Source organism: Oryzias melastigma, linkage group LG10 (genome assembly GCF_002922805.2).
Source record: "Oryzias melastigma strain HK-1 linkage group LG10, ASM292280v2, whole genome shotgun sequence".
Taxonomy (NCBI): domain Eukaryota; kingdom Metazoa; phylum Chordata; class Actinopteri; order Beloniformes; family Adrianichthyidae; genus Oryzias; species Oryzias melastigma.
Window position 1 is genome coordinate 22,198,709 of NC_050521.1, and position 15,784 is coordinate 22,214,492.

General features: G+C 39.3%; 1 protein-coding gene across 3 annotated transcripts in view; it reads left to right on the top strand.

The window, feature by feature from the left end:
- The window catches only part of gpc3 (glypican 3), a 140,307-nt gene that overhangs the window by 10,368 nt on the left and 114,155 nt on the right, over positions 1 to 15,784 (top strand). For 2 of the 3 annotated variants that reach the window (XM_036213834.1, XM_024283844.2), the window contains one exon: positions 3,824 to 3,985. In XM_036213834.1, the coding sequence (XP_036069727.1) occupies positions 3,877 to 3,985 (109 nt within the window). In that variant the 5' untranslated portion in view covers positions 3,824 to 3,876. Of the gene's footprint in view, positions 1 to 3,072; positions 3,128 to 3,823; positions 3,986 to 15,784 lie in introns of those variants that run through there. The other variant, XM_024283845.2, reaches the window with a different exon arrangement.

Here is a 15,784-nt window from a genome sequence, read left to right on the forward strand (position 1 = left end):
TAAATCCTTTTACCTGCCACGTTCGCCTCTAGTTGTGTTTCTTCCGGGTTCCAGCGTCTGGGTCGCTAAACGTTCTGCAGCCATGACAACGCTGATGAATCAAACCCCTTTACTTGAATTTTTTTCATTTGAAATTTAACATAAAGGTTTCAAAAAGTGGTTTAAAACAAACACATAAGTGTGAAATTCCTTGGAATAAATACCAGGATGTTTGTAGTTTAGTGGATCTTTGCCTGTTTTTTAGACATTTTTTAAATTGTGGTGCCTTTATAAGTTTATTTTTTTATTTTGTCTCAACAGGTTTCATTTTTTTTGAATAAAACGTAATAGTTTGATCTCAAATTTTGTGATTTTTAAAGAAAAAAAGTCAAAATTTACCAGTTGGAATTTTTTTTACATTTTCATTTTAGTTTGATATTTATTGTGTAACATAATTTTAAATATCTGTAATAAAAGGAGCAGTGGTTGTTCTAAAAAGACCCAATCCAATCATCTTTTACCTATTTTAAAACTGTTCCCAGTGGTCTTTTCATCATGATTATGCAGTTTTTAGCTAAATAATAATAATAAACACTGTTGTTTTCTAGGACATAGTTCCTGCAGAGCAGCAGTAATTTATTAGAAACTTGCCACAGAGTTGTGGACCATTGGAGTGGTGCAACCCCACCCCTCTTCCCCTCTCCATTGCTTGCATGGAGCTTGTGGCTCGCCCTGCGAATGTATTTTACATCACAAATATGATCTTTTCCAAACTGTATTTTTTTCCTGATTGACTAAAAAACACGCATAAATGCCATTTTCCTTCATTTGAAAAATGCTTAAAAAAACAAATTTCATTGGTTTGAGTTTTTAAAGATGAATAAATAGAGCAAATTATAAAGTGGAAAGAGTTTGTTCCCCTGCGATCCGTCAGTCCCAACAAAGACTTTGTGATTTTAGATTTTGTGAATCTGCTGGGAATAAAACTCTTCTCTGCTGTGGAACTTCTAATGAAACACATTTATCATCTGCAAAACACAAATCTGTCTGTTTTGAGGGTAATCCTTGCAGCGTCCATTGAAACTTTAATCATTTCACCTTCAGGCTGAAATTAGCTTGATCTTATCTGTCAGGAGTCGGTATTGATCTGAGATATTAAGCCTGTCGGTCTGCATACAAAAGGCGCTGTGACAGTTTTATTGCCTCGTTAGACTGTACACCTTGAACCGTGATGGGCGTCAGGAGTTTGACTCCTCTGTGATTCATTATCAAGACTGTCGTAGTCTGAGCTCTCTATTGTTTGAAGATCTCAGGGAGACAAAGCCTCGCTGCAAAAGAGCCGGCTCACTTTTGTCGTTAAGATAAACCCCTCAACAAAAGTTATCAACTTTTGGGATTTTCTCCCGTCCAAATTAATCTCTCTGCTCCCGTCTCTTTATCCTCGACACCTTGAGCAAAGGCTGGCAGACTTCCCCTGACGTTTTGTTTACCGCGCCATCAATCAGACCCTTGTCACTGATGCCTCTGCGGAGCAGAACCTGCAAACGGTTCCTGCAAACACCTCCACCGCCGTGTACACTGATCTCTCAGAGACGGGGAGGCGGTGAGGGGGAAGCTCCGGCTTTCCACAGGAACTCCTCTTTGTGTGTTTCACAATTGGATGCTTGTGGCCTATTTATGTCTGTGCGTGCATCCTTTTAGAAGAGATTGGACCACAAAGGGAGAAATTTACAGCTTGCGAGTTAAAAATGCATGCATCACATACTGACACAAAAAGTCTTCTTCTGTTGGAGGCAGATTGTTGTGCAAAAGCAGGGAATCCTTATCTTTTAAGGTTTAAAAAAAGTCCTCACGCATTTGTGCAACTGTGTCTGGATAAAAGCGCGCCAGGAAATAACAAGTTGAGCACAGAAAAATATAAGTTAGTGAAAGATGGGGACACAGTTTTTAACAGTAAGTTTGCATAATTTTATTTTTTTTAGAGTGGAGTGAAAAAATCCCTTTTCATAGTGCAAAACTGAAATTAAATAAAAAAAATTCTGTTTTGGCTCAAAGCAACCACTAAAAAAAATGTAAAAATCTGTAAATAAAAACGAGCAAAACTTTCTGTGTATTTAAAAAAACACACATCAGGTAACGCCCTGGGAGGTGAGTCCTAATCCACGTCAAAAAAAAGGACAGCTTGACCTTAAGGGGAAGAATAAATACAGTAATTCGCTGAGTCGAGGGCTACATGGTGGTGTAGTTAGTAGGAAAGTTGCATTATTTTCTTTGAGAGGCTAAAAGTAGGTGGGCGGGGCATCTTGCCCGAAAGGATACCAAAAAGTGGACCGGGAAAGTGGTGGAATGGGCTCCAAGGGATGGAAGAAAAGCGTGTGGAGTTTGTGGAGGCTGAAATGATGATGATTTTGTTTGTATCAATTTAAAATGGTGACAAGACAATGTTTAATTATTTATGAACGTCCTTCGGCGTCTTACTTTTGTTTTCCGCCTAAACCCCCAACGCTAGTGGGCAGCACACTGAGCCTCTTTAAGCAGCTCTATACCACAACCAGAACAACAACAAGATCTCACGAGAACCTTGAGAACCGAGACTCTTTCCAATACACACCCCTAGTGGTTAGTCCTATGACTTCACAGCTATCATGCTGTAGTACATGATGTTGACCAGAGGGGGAGACAGAGCACTGACTCCTGACAGTAGGCTAGGTTGAGACTCTAACTTGTCTTTTAGGTGTGAATTTGATTTAATATAAAAAAATAAGTCAAATCATCTTCACTTTTAATGTAAACATGCCTAGGATAGCACAAGAGATACAAAAGGAAAAAAAAGGATTGCACCAAAAATTCTTATACAATTCTATAGTCACTTAGGTTGCTAAAAATGTGTGAACATAAGCTATTTATGAACATACTTTTAGTTTAATTTGGCAAAAAATGTAATATTTAGCACAAAAAGGTGCTTTAAAGCCGCTTCACCAAAAGGTTAATTTGGAATCACTCTTAAGTGAAGCTGCTGCTTCTCTGTGATTGGCTGATTATCTAATTTGATTGATGAGCAATTGAACAGGTGTAGCTTATTATGTGGCAAATAAAAAGTTTCCTGTTTTAGTGTGGGCAGTGCAAGCAACTCTGACTTTAGGATGATGTGAGTGTCTAATATTTCATAAAAACTTTTGAGACCTAAAACCCCAAAAAGGAAGAGAAAGACTGTTTCAGGCTATAAGCAACCACATAGTTACTCTTATGTACACACACGGGTCATTTTAGATCATTTTTCCGTCTTTACTGTTTCCCTAATGTGAATATTGGTTTATGAAATTCATCACCAGGAGAGTTTTCAGTTTATTTCTGCCAGGGATTAATTACTTCAGGGGTTATTTTTGATATTTATTCATGATCTGTTTTTTTTAAAATAATTTCCTGCTTTAAATCAGCATCTTTAATAAGTGTAATTTTGAGAGCCAGGCTCACTAAAGTTGCTTTTTCACCAGTTTGTTTGTATGCTGGTGTGCTCCCAGCTTTGATTCCTATGCTTACAAAAATATACTCTTGAATCTTCAGAGTGAAAAATATTTTCTTGAGAGGTGGAAAAGTTCCTGTTGACCAAATTGATCCCTGCGGAGAGCCAGTGTGATGTTTGAAAGTGCATCAAAACAACTTATTTCTACGCAGTAATTTATTTTGGACTGCAGCCCTTCTTGAATTTCACATATAAAAATAGAAGAATCCATGGTGGATAATGTTTCCTGCTATTTTGGCTTGCAGAGGATGATGTTGAATCTTTTGTGGATGTGTATTTTCAAAATTAAACATCCTGACTCCAATCCTGACTTCCTGCCAGGTGCCGATCTGCAGATCTGCCAAACCAAAGGCCCGACCTGCTGCTCCAAGAAGATGGAGGACCGCTATCAGGTGGCTGCACGCAGCAACATGGAGTCTGGTCTGCAGGTCGTCAGCTCGCAGCTCAAACGTCTCATCATCCAGAACGCTGCCATCTTCCAGGGTAAGCGGCCGCTGCGACGTCTTCCCTGTGAGCACTCCTTCAAAGACGCTGCTTGTGTTGAGCTTAAGCGTTGTGCACACAGGATTCTGCTCTAAAGGGCAACTAAAGATTGATCTAGAAGATGTTTTGCTGCTCATCTGAACAGCTTTTGCAAGAATAACTTGTACAAATTGATGTTAATTGGAGTGGTTGGTTAGTGTCTTGTGGGTGTGGCTTCATTATTTCTTCTATGATGGGAATATAAATGAAATGGAGAGAGGAACATGGAAGGAGACCTTTGTGTCCATGATGTGTTTGTTGCACTTTGCTGACGTGTTAGTTTGTGTGTGCTGAAGTTGTGTTGGACTTTGTTTTCTACCAATGGAGTCAAAAGGGTCCATGATGTGTTTGACCACTCTGGATTTATTCCACTAAGAATCGCTCTTATGTTGTGTTGCAAATTTGCTGCTTGGGCAAATATCAAAGTATTTAGCCCTTTGGCTACATGGAAGTATTGAGCGGTGCGGTGAGGTTCATCATTGAATTGAGAAATTGTTATCCAAGGGAACAAACTAAATCGATCAGTATGCCATCTCTGGGTGGGTGGCGTGCTCCTGCCCCAAGTGGAGGACTTTAAATATCTTGGGGTTTTGTTCACAAGTGAGGGAAGATCGGAGTGTGAGATCGACAGGTGGATTTGTATCCTATCCATCTTCATGTGGTCGCTGTACTGGTCTGTTGTGGTGAAGACAGAAACTAGAAAGCAAAGCTCTCAATTTACCGGTCGATCTTCGTTCAAATACTCACCTATGGTCACGAGCTCTGGGTCCTGATTGAAAGAACGAGATCCCGACTACAAGCGGCTGAAACGAGCTTCCTCTGTAGGGTGGCTGGGCGCTCCCTTAGCGATAGGGTGAGAAGATCTGTCAGCCGGAGGGAGCTCAGAGTAGAGCCACTGCTTCTTCATGTGGAGAAGAGCCAGTCGAGGTGGTTCGGGCATCTGGTCCAGATGCCTCCAGGACGCCTCCCTGGGGAGGTGTTCCAGGGATGCCCCATGTGGTGGAGGCTCCAGGGAAGACCCAGAACACGCTGGACCTGGGAACGATTCTGGATCCTCCCAGAGGAACTGACCGGGGAGAAGGAAGTCTGTGCAACTCTGCTTAGACTCCTGCCCCCATGACACGGTCCTGGATGAGCAGAAGAAGATGAAACAATAAAATTAAAGTACCTTTTCATTATAGTTTCAATGCAAATAAGAAAATTATCCTGAAGTTCAGGTGGAGAGTGATCAGATACTCCTCCATGTTGGTTTTGGATTCCACCGCTAATCAGACCAAAACTGAGTTCCTGAACTTTTGCGAATTGAACTCTGGAAACATTGCATCACAATTCCATCCGTACGTTGACTTAACAAATTGTGTTGGGTATAAATGTAGCTTAAGGGAGGCTCTCTCCATGTCTATTTTCTGGATTCCATAAATCTATGGGATGGCATCTTCTGGCTTACTGTTTGAAAAAGTCTTACGTTGATTAAATTAATCTCCATCTTCAAAGTCCAGTTTCCCTGCAGAACAGAATCTCACCATAACATGATCTAACTGAGTGAGAATCTTCAGACTCTCCGCCATGGCTCTGAGGGACTTTAGATGTAGTGAGGCCGTCTGCAAGAGTTATTGTTCCAGAGAGAGACGCCCTCCTGAGGTTTGGCCACTGCGCAAAGCTAGCCTGCAGCAGGAGAGGGACCTGCATGATGGAGGACAGATCAGAACAGTACCGTGCCAAATGTGGTGGAAATATTCAAAACAAAAGGTCCTAAAGCTTTGAGGATTTTTGGCTGGAGGCAAAATGTAAGACGCTGCTGCAGCGGAAATGGAAAATAACACAACTATCAAAACGTAGCTTCTCTTTCTTAAGTTTAATTCAGAATTTAAGAGTTGCTTTTGTGTTTAACACTAAAGTGAACATTGATACTAAAAGTCCTCTTAGATGCCCTTGACTGGAGTTTCATTTTAAAATTTGTAAATAAATGTCAACAATTTTCTATCAGAATAAACTCAAGTGGAACATCTTTGTTTTTCTACAAATACTTTTACACAATTATAATAAATATATTATAATAAACTGCTGTTTTTGAAACTGGAAACTTTAATGAAAATAGGATTCTTTGAAAGATAACCTTACATTTCACCTTTTGCCTTCTTCCTTTATTTATTATTATTTGCCAGAATTCACCTTTTATTTCACATTGATTTCTCTTTTAGAAAATAGTTAAAAAACCCTTTTCTCAGCTTGTTTACTCTCAAGTGTTTGCATTTGAATATCAGGTACAGAAAGGTTGGATTGGATTGTTTTTCTACAACATTAGTCATAAATAAATGTAAAAATATTAAATTTAAATCGATTCCAAACCAGCCTCTGTGACAGTCATATTTAAGAAAGATCTGCAATTCAGTCTCCAACCAAAAGGCTTTAATCAGTCTATGTAGAAAAATATGTTGTTTTGCGCTCTAGCATTGTGGGAAATTTCTGTCAAACATCCTAAAATCTGTCGATGCTGAATCTCACAACTAAAAAGGAAACCAGAGGCAGCGCTGAACCTGTTTATCCCTCTGTGTGGACGCAGGCTGTTAGCGTTTATCCTGGTTTAACCCGGTGTCACCACCTTCCTGCACAAATTCAACCATTAAGCATCCACTGACACGGTGGGGCCTTGAGTTTCCTGTGTGGGTGTTCCCCCTCTAACCACAACGCTACATGGAATTCCAGTCATTTCTCCAAGGACCACAACAAGCAGTTTGTGTTTGTTAGTCTGTCAACGTGTATTTCCAAACTTTGCAAGAATAATTGTGTTTCTTTTCTGTTGATTATGCTTACAGGCTATAAAATAGTTTTGCGATTTTTGATTTGCAATTTATTTCTGGCTGATTGTGAAGCTGCAGTTTTCAGAAAGTGAATGCTCACTTGATAGTTTTTAATAGTTGAGTGTTTGTCAATCGATATCTCAAGTTTAGGACTTTTTTCTCAGATAACAATAGAAACAAAGTTTTGGCTGCTCACAGCTTCTGTAGATCTTTACTTAGAAAATACTATATTGATCGATCAAATTCATGGATAGACTGTTGGGAACAAATTTTAACAACCATAATTATTGAAGTTTAGGTTGATGATTTATTTTTTTTAATCATATGAGTTTCAGCTACGCATCCTTGGTTGTGAACTGGAGTTTTATAACTAACCAGAGATGATAGGAAAAGTTTTCATGTTAAGTCTGAAGTTTTTGCATTTTATTTCAATGTCAAGTCCCAAGTCCTAAACTTTATTGCTAAAATTTCACTTAACTACTTTTACACAATATGTAAGGACACAAAAACAGGCTGTTTTCTGCATTCCTAATACGAAAGCATTGAAAAGAAAGCTGATAAGAATAAGGAGAGTTGATTAAAAAATGTTGAGAAAAAATAAAATACAGTCTTAGACCTGAAGTCCCAAATCGAGTCTGACGTCCTAGAAGTTGAGTCCAAGACCTTAAAGTTAAGTCTCAAGTCATATTTCAAGTCTTTCAGGTCATATCTCTAGTCAAGTCTCAAGTATATGAGGTCAAAACTCAAATCATTCAGGGGAAGTCTCAAGTCAAATCTTGACTCTTTCAAGTCAATTCTCAAGTCAAATATCAAGTCTTTCAGGTCATATCTCGAGGCAAGTCTCAAGTACATGAGGTCAAGTCTCAAGTCAAATTTAAAATCTTTCAGGTCAATTCTCAAGTCAAATCTTGAGGCTTTTAGGTTGTGTCTCAAGTCATATTTCAAGTCTTTCAGGTCAAATTTCTTATCAAGTCTGAAGAATACAGAATGAGGTCAGGTCTCAAGTCAAATCTCAAGTCTTTCAGGAGGAGTCTAAAGTCAAATCTTGACTCTTTCAGGTCAATTTTCAAGTCAAATATCAAGTCATTTAGGTCATACCTCGAGTCAAGTCTCAAGTATATGAGGTCAAGTCTCAAGTCAAATTTAAAATCTTTCAGGTCAACTCTCAAGTCAAATCTTGAGACTTTTAGGTTGAGTCTCAAGTCATATTTCAAGTCTTTCAGGTCGATTTTCTTGTCAAGTCTGAAGAATACAGAATGAGGTCAGGTCTCAAGTCAAATCTCAAGTCTTTCAAGAGGAGTCTAAAGTCAAATCTTGAGGCTTTAGGTCATATCTCGAGTCAAGTCTCAAGTATATGAGGTTCATTCTCAGGTCTTCAAGGTCAAGTCAAAAGTCAATTCCCGATTCTTCTATGTTGAGTCTCAAGTCAGATTTCAAGTCTTTCCATTCAAGTCTTGATTCAAAGCTCAGGTCCTTGAGGTTTAGTCTTAAGTTAAAACTCCAGTCTTTGAGGTTAAGTCTCAAGTCAAATCTCAAGTCCTTGAATGTGAGGCAGGTGTGACTCAAACTTGACTCTCAAGTCCAAGTCGCCATGTCTAAGAATAACTTAAGTTACACTGAATTTCTCTAAAGCTCCGTTTAGCTGCCATGTGTTCCGACTCTGGTTATTTTTACTTTTTCGCAGCAAAATTAAGATCAAAGAGTTGGCAATGAAGAGAGGAAATAAAAATCCTTAACAGGTTTTTCTATTTTTTGTAAATTCCTCACTTATTTCTGATCATTAAAGCCCAAATACAGTGTTTATTTTTAGCCGTATTTATTAGGATATTAGAACCCCCTCCATGACGACGTCCGTTACAGCTTTTATTTACCATTTCTGCTGAAATTTGTAAACTGAAAGATGACAGTTAAAAGTAACTTTCAGATTTATTTGCTGTCTCTAAAGTTGTACGACTTGTGTTTTTACGCTGCAGGTTATTTAGCAACAGTTGATATTAAATATGAATTTTGGGTTTAATGTTTAGCCTCTGATGACTGGAGGCCTGTCAGAGTGGCGGAGCAGTACTGTTTACCGTCTTGGGCTTTCCTCTTCCAGTCGGTGCCGAACGCTCTCTGGGCCCACTTGTGAAAAGCAGCGGCATCCTGACACGCCAATTAAAACTTGAGCTTTAATGGGGAGCGTGGGGTTTGGTTTTTACACACTGTGGTAGCCAGTGCTGCTGTGGTTTGGCTTCACTTTCCTTGAAGGGGTTCAATACTAATTGCTTTAGCACAGGGCTTGAGAGTATTCCCCAAACAGCCCCTGGTCTGAAACCCTTTTAACATCCCGGTCTTATCTGTTTCCCTCTGCTTCATTTTCATCTTTTTCTTTCTTTTTTCTCCCTCCCTCTATCTCTTTTGCTGTGACCCTGTCCTGTCTCTCCCAATTTGCTCAACTTTTTCTTCTCCATCCTTCTGTCTCTTCCTCTTTAGTTTGCACACTAGTGGGAATTGAGTGCATGCCATGTTTGCAATCTTCTCTGCTGCTCCGTCTCTTTTCTGCAGTGCTCACTTTTGCCAGAGATCAAAGGGCTTCCCCTCTACATTCCTCTATCTCCCATCTCTGTGTGCTCTCGCCGCATCCCCCCTTTCCTTCCACCTGTCCCGCTCCGCTTTCCTCCACTACAGCTTTTTTTTTTTTCTGTGCCTTTTGAAGTCAGCTCCTCAAAAACAATCGAGAAGTAATGGCGCTGTCTACCTTAGTCTCTAAAGCACTCCTATGACAGGCAGGTTTCTTCAAGATCAATACTCGGAAATACAGTATGCAGCGCTTTAGGAATTTCTAATGATGCTTGGCTCTTGTGCACATCTCATTTGCCGTTTGACATTAATGCACTGGGCTGAGCTGGTGTCTTTACAGAGTACCAGGAAAATACAGCAGCCAGCTCCATCAGGCGGATGATTGCGTTTCATTCAACACATAAAGCCCAACACTTGTCAATAGAGACATTATAAAACCATCTTTCTCCATGTGCTGAAGCGGCTTTTCCCTCCCTGCTTTGGTATTGGAAGACTCGTGTTTGCCTGTGTGCGTCTTCAAGTGTAAATAGACAAAGCATGTGTGTAGTGAGATTGGAATTTGTTCAAATCCAATAATCCATAAAAGCCTATTAGTATCTGATGATGCAGAGAATGAACAGGACTTTTATTGGCTGCTTTTTATGAGGGAACTCATAAATGCTGCTTCCTGTTTTTTTTTAAGTTTTAATCAAGCTAATAACCTGAGCAGATGAATAAAAAATGCTTTTCTGTTCAACAGGTACGGAGGGCAGGATTTTTAGAAACCCCTAAATTAACAATGTCATCGCCAATTTGTCTGATTTCTAGAGATTTACAATTAAAAGTTGACATAAAACATTGATTAGTGTTTCTACACAAATATTCTCTGAGGCTAAACTGATGTTTTTTCTGCTAAATTAGCAAGAGAGGAAGAAAATGTCCAGTTTAGCAATAATATATTATAAAAAAAAATTAATTCAATCAACTTTGCTTACAAACAGACTCATGCTCTTTTTCTGCACCAACTGTACTAAAATATGCATTAAATCCGAATCTGCAGGGCAAAACTATTGTAAAAAAAAGCCATCAAAGTACCACTTTGAGCTACTATGTAGGAAAAATACAGTTTGAGATTGCATTTTTTTGCAAGTTTTTCCTTTGTTATACTGTAAATGGAAAAATCTGCTAATAAAACTGGTAGTGTTTGTCTTAGTATGTTTTTAAAAAATAAAATGTCATGTTCTGCCTTCTTTAAACAAACTTAAATCTTCAAATTAGCTATAAACACTCTTATTTAAGCGTATTAATGCAGTGCTTGGATGTATTTTCCTAAAATAAGCTTGTTTTGCCCCCCCAAAAAGATTATATCACATTTATTTGTTTTCCAACCAAATATGTTCTATTTTAGGTGCTACAATAGTCCAACTATCCTTATTTCTGAAAGCAGGGGTGGGAAAATTTATTCTGAAACAACACTGAAAAGTTACTATAAAGTTAGTTTTCTCTTATATCAAGTGTAATAAGATATTTAAATAATATAGAAACTTGACAGAAATGGTTCTTGTGTTCTTGCAGTGAGAATGACGCTACTTTTATCTTAGCAAAGAGCGATGGCTCGTACTTTTATCACTCAAGTCAAATTGTACCTGATGGAATTTCTTTGCAGGCAGTTTTACCGCAGAAACACGTCTGACTAAAGGCTTTAATTCCTACTTTATTTCAGAGAAACTGCATGTTTCATGAGTCATAAAGGTTCCAGGAAATGTCGGTAGCTTTGAAAACGGCGACGGTTTATAAACCTTTGTAAACCTTGAAACCAGAATGTAGGCCACGCTGTCGAGAAGGATCGAACATTAGTCCTAATGACTGCTTTGACTCTAAAAGTTTGAATTGATGAACATTTTTACTGCTATACTCGAACATTTAAAAATGAATGGAATTAGAAGTAGCAACTGCTGTTAGCATGGAGACTCATTAGTCGTAGTCTGCAGGGAATTGCTTCTGTGCAGAAGAGAAATTACTAGAGGAGAAATGACTATAAAAACAACAGAGAATTTCACAATTGTTTATCATACATGTAAATATGATCAGATTTCCAACATTCCCTTAGCAAAAGTAGTCAATTTAAGTGTACTATAAATATACTTAGCCTTTACTTAGTGATCCAATGCACTTGAAGTTTACTTTTTATATACTATCTGTTTATTGTAATAAAAAAAAAAAATCCAATTTAGCCTGAAGAAGTATTCAGTTGGTACATTTCCTACTCCACACTTACATGGTCTATATCAGGGTCTCCAACCTTCAACAGTTCAAGAGCCACTCTGGAAGATTTCTTACCGACAACATCCCAGTAGGAGACAGAAAGTCTTAGTTATAGATATAAATAGAAGACACTGATCTGTATTTATGGTATTGTGTTAAATACAAATACATTTGTTTTTTTAAGCATAAATAAAACAGAAACATACAGAGAAAATAGCCCTTTTTTGAAATATGAAAACGTTTCTAATTCTTTAGAAGTCTACATGACTTTTTTTCAAAATAAAAGACATCCTGTACCACATAAAATCATCTCAACGCAGGGTAGAATGTAGTAGGTGGTGAAATGTCAGCGGTGACACACAAAACCAACTGGTGGTGACGCATTTCAATTCATAAATCTAAACAAAAACAAATATATCAGAGTAAATGAGTGACCCTTATGTTTTTTTTTTTATTAATATCCTTGATTTGATTTTTTTATTCAAAATTTGAAAATGAAACTTAAATTCTGGTGGGTGAATTCTGGTTGTGTGGACTGACTTCAAATCTATTTTCTGTGGTAAATAACACTAAAATATATGTCAAAATGTTTCAGTTATAATACACTATGAAGCCAAACTCCTTGATGACTTGTTGCATTATGGGTACTGTAGTCAGGATCCTGGAGGAGTGATACTATTTGTGATGAAGTTGACTTTAATGACTTATTTATTTTTGCTTAATAAACAAAAATCAAAAAATGTGTTACCTTTTCAAAGGAAAAACATGTGTTTTTCTTTATCCAGAGAGCCATTACGGAGAGAGAAAAGAGCCACAAGTAAACCCAAAACAAACCAAAGTGAACCTGAGCTTCCAGAATGCCATCAGGCACTGATGCCATTATCGGTGGACTAAGTTACTTCAGCCCTTCTATTGGTCTATCTTTGTTTAGGCAGGAGTCTGATTCCAACCACAGTCGGAGTCCGTGGCCCCAAACGGGCAGCCTTCAGTTAGTCTTTGAAAACATTTGAAATTTCCATTGAGGGAGCCAAACTTTAGCAAAAGTGGGTCACTTTATACAAGGTTCAAGCAGACAACTAATCCATGAGAGAGGTATCCACAAAACCCACAAGAGGAAGATGATTAAGTCTACAGAGCTGCTGGCATGTTGGAGGAACCAGCTGATGCGGGAGGCTGTGATTGCTCTGGTCACTCCATATTTAAACCTCTAACCGGGTCAGGGGGTTCTGGAGCTGCAAATAGGTGTGTAATACACACATTTGAGATACTGCGCGGAAAACCACGTGAGTTCAGGAGGGTGAGCCTGCGGGTTATTAGGAGCGTGCAATTTGGGTCTCGATGAGTCACTTTGAGGGAGCGTGATGCTGAAAGATCAAAAGCTTCAGGTGATCATCAAAGATAAAATTCCATTTTTGCAGCGTTTACTTTGTGTCATGATAAATCAGATACATGGAGTTTATAGTTGTTTTTTTTCAGTGTTTGTGCTCCATCCTGAGCAGAATAAAAATAAGTGTATCCTGTAAGAAATGTATTACATGAACTTTAAAAAATGGGATTAATAGAGTAAACATGGAGGCAGTGCAGCTGAGCCGGGATCTGTGTTGTGCAGCTGAAGTGAAACGGTTCTGTGCTGACTGCAGCGCTGCTGGAAAGAGCAAGACCACACATCCGTCTGCTCAGCCTCACTGCGGCTCAGCGGCTCTGGAGGAATCACACCCTGAAGGGAATCAAGTGCAACCCAATTAATAAACATGATCGGACAGGATTGGCCCGATTGCTCGCGGAGTGAAATTTGTGGGGAGGAAAGCTGTGTGGGAGTGTGTGTGTCTGATATCAGTCTGTGAGATATCTGCAGGAAAAGTGGGACAGTGCTCCTGGAAGGACTTCATTGGTGAGGCCAATGAAAGCACAGCAGGTCTGTTTTGGACTACTTACAGGCAGCATGAGAGCGATCTGTGAGTGGATTGACTCATTGCTGCATAGCGGGGGAGCTTTCTCCACTTTACTCTGAACTCTGGAAGCAACTTGAAATGGTTTTTCTGTCAAATGACTTGTGGTAAGTCGGGCAACACCTGCAAAGACATGTCACAATTTCACAAACTCTTCATTTGTGTCCTTGACTTCCTGGTTCCTCGGCCCTGGAGGGCCGGCAAATTAGCATCTCATTAGCAATCTTAAGAATTCTATCGACTTTTGCTGCGCCTTTTTAGTTGGGTTTTAATTACTGTAAGTGTATAAGGAATTAGAATGGCGCCCCCCCTGTGGCTGTGGCTGACCTTGGGAGGAGTTTGCCCTCATTTGTCTCTGATAATGCTGAATGGACGTTTGTTGTGGCAGCAGCCCAAATGAGAGGTGGCAGCAGCGGACGGTCCTGAGCTTGGCGGGGCCTCTCTGCCTCTCTGCCCAGCGGTTACTAATCAAAGCCCGACTTCTCAGCATTCCCTCCCCAGCTCCTGCTCGTCCCATCAGCACTAAGTGCTCCAGGCATTTAGCCCGAGCAGACCGCCGCTCCGTTCCTCCGCTCATCTTTTTCCGAGTTGTTTTGTCTTCCGATAATCCAATAAGTGTAAAGACTGCTGGATGTTTTCCTGCTGAGACATGTCTGAAGCTGTTTACTTGTTGCCCCCGGGCTAATCTAATAACGTGGTGAGAGGCAGTTTAGCTGAGTCCAAGGGGTTCTCTGCAGCAGCGTGGTGGGAGATACCAACCACATCATCTTTTATCAGTGTAGGATTTGGTTTTCACTCTGCATTATATCATAATACTTTTTTAGTTACCACATCGTGAGATTTTCTTTCTTTCTTTTTTTTTTTTTTTAAGTCTCACTCGATCATCTTTTGATCTATTCTAAAATCATTCCTAGTGGCCTTTTAATTATGATTATACAATTTTTAGCCAAAATGAAAAACCTGTCGTTTTCTAAGACATAATTTCTGCAGAGTGGCAGGAGTTTATTTGAAATTTGAGTTGTGGGCGGGACTGTTGAGTAACCCTGCCTGACTTCCCATCATCCCTTACACTCTCTCCTGCTAGCTTACATACAGCTCGTCACACCCTCAAAGCTAACATTACTCACAAATGTGGCTATATAAATGTGGCAATATTGGAAGACGTACTTGGATCTATTTTGTACTTTATAGCGGGATTTTTCAAATACTTGAACAATGATTTGAATAAATAAATACTCAAATGTCTATATAGATGTTCTCCTTCAGTGAAAAATGTCCTTAAGAACATATTAAAAATATTAAAAACCATTGTTATCAGTGTGGGTTTTTAAAGCTTGAGGAGCCTGTTGAGGTTGCTACTTAACAAAGCAGCGTAACTCAGAGCTGGTCTGTCTTCTGAAGCTTCCTCTGTACTCATAAATATAAAAGACCGTCATTTTTTCTCTGGTTCTTTTTCAGGACTGAGTCCTCACAAAACCTCGAAGAAGAAACATCAGCTGTAGGCCCACAGAACCAAAAGTAACCAAATCTGGGGCAGTGACGCTGCCCTCTTTTCATTTTCCTCCAGTATCCATCCTGATGTTTATAAAGATGCTCTCACATCACCAGAGGCAAATACAAAATAGATGTTTGGATGCAGCTTCTCGCTGAATTGAGATCTAAAGTGTGTTTTGCTGCAGCGAGTTATAATTTCTGCATCTGTGTCAGGGAGGAACCTCAAACACGAGTCCACGAAACCTTGTTCTTCTTCAGAAGATGATGTTGAAAAGAGATTCAGTGTGAAGCATACAGAATATTACTTTAAACAGACGAACTGATGAAAAGGCACGCTTGAAAGAGCTGCTGCTCTGAATAGAAATGGTGGAAGTAATTATTTTTCTTTAGGGTACTGTGTTTTTTTTAACTTTATAACTGAATCTAAATCATGATTGGTATTTCTTGTTAGATCCTCTCCCGATAGCTCTTCATTATAAATCTTTTTCCATTACAAAGAGAAAATATTTAATGCTAAAAAAACACAGGCACAAAAAGTTACATCTCTGTAGAATCCAGAATGTCCATCGATCGTCCTCTGCTGCATCACTGCTTCATCTCTGCCTCTCGTTTTGGACCTGACCCTTCCTCCAAGCAGTGAGATGTCCAGTGAGAGGCGGTCAGGCACCATGAGGAATGTTCTAGTAACTCAATAGCCAGTGACCAGTTCACTT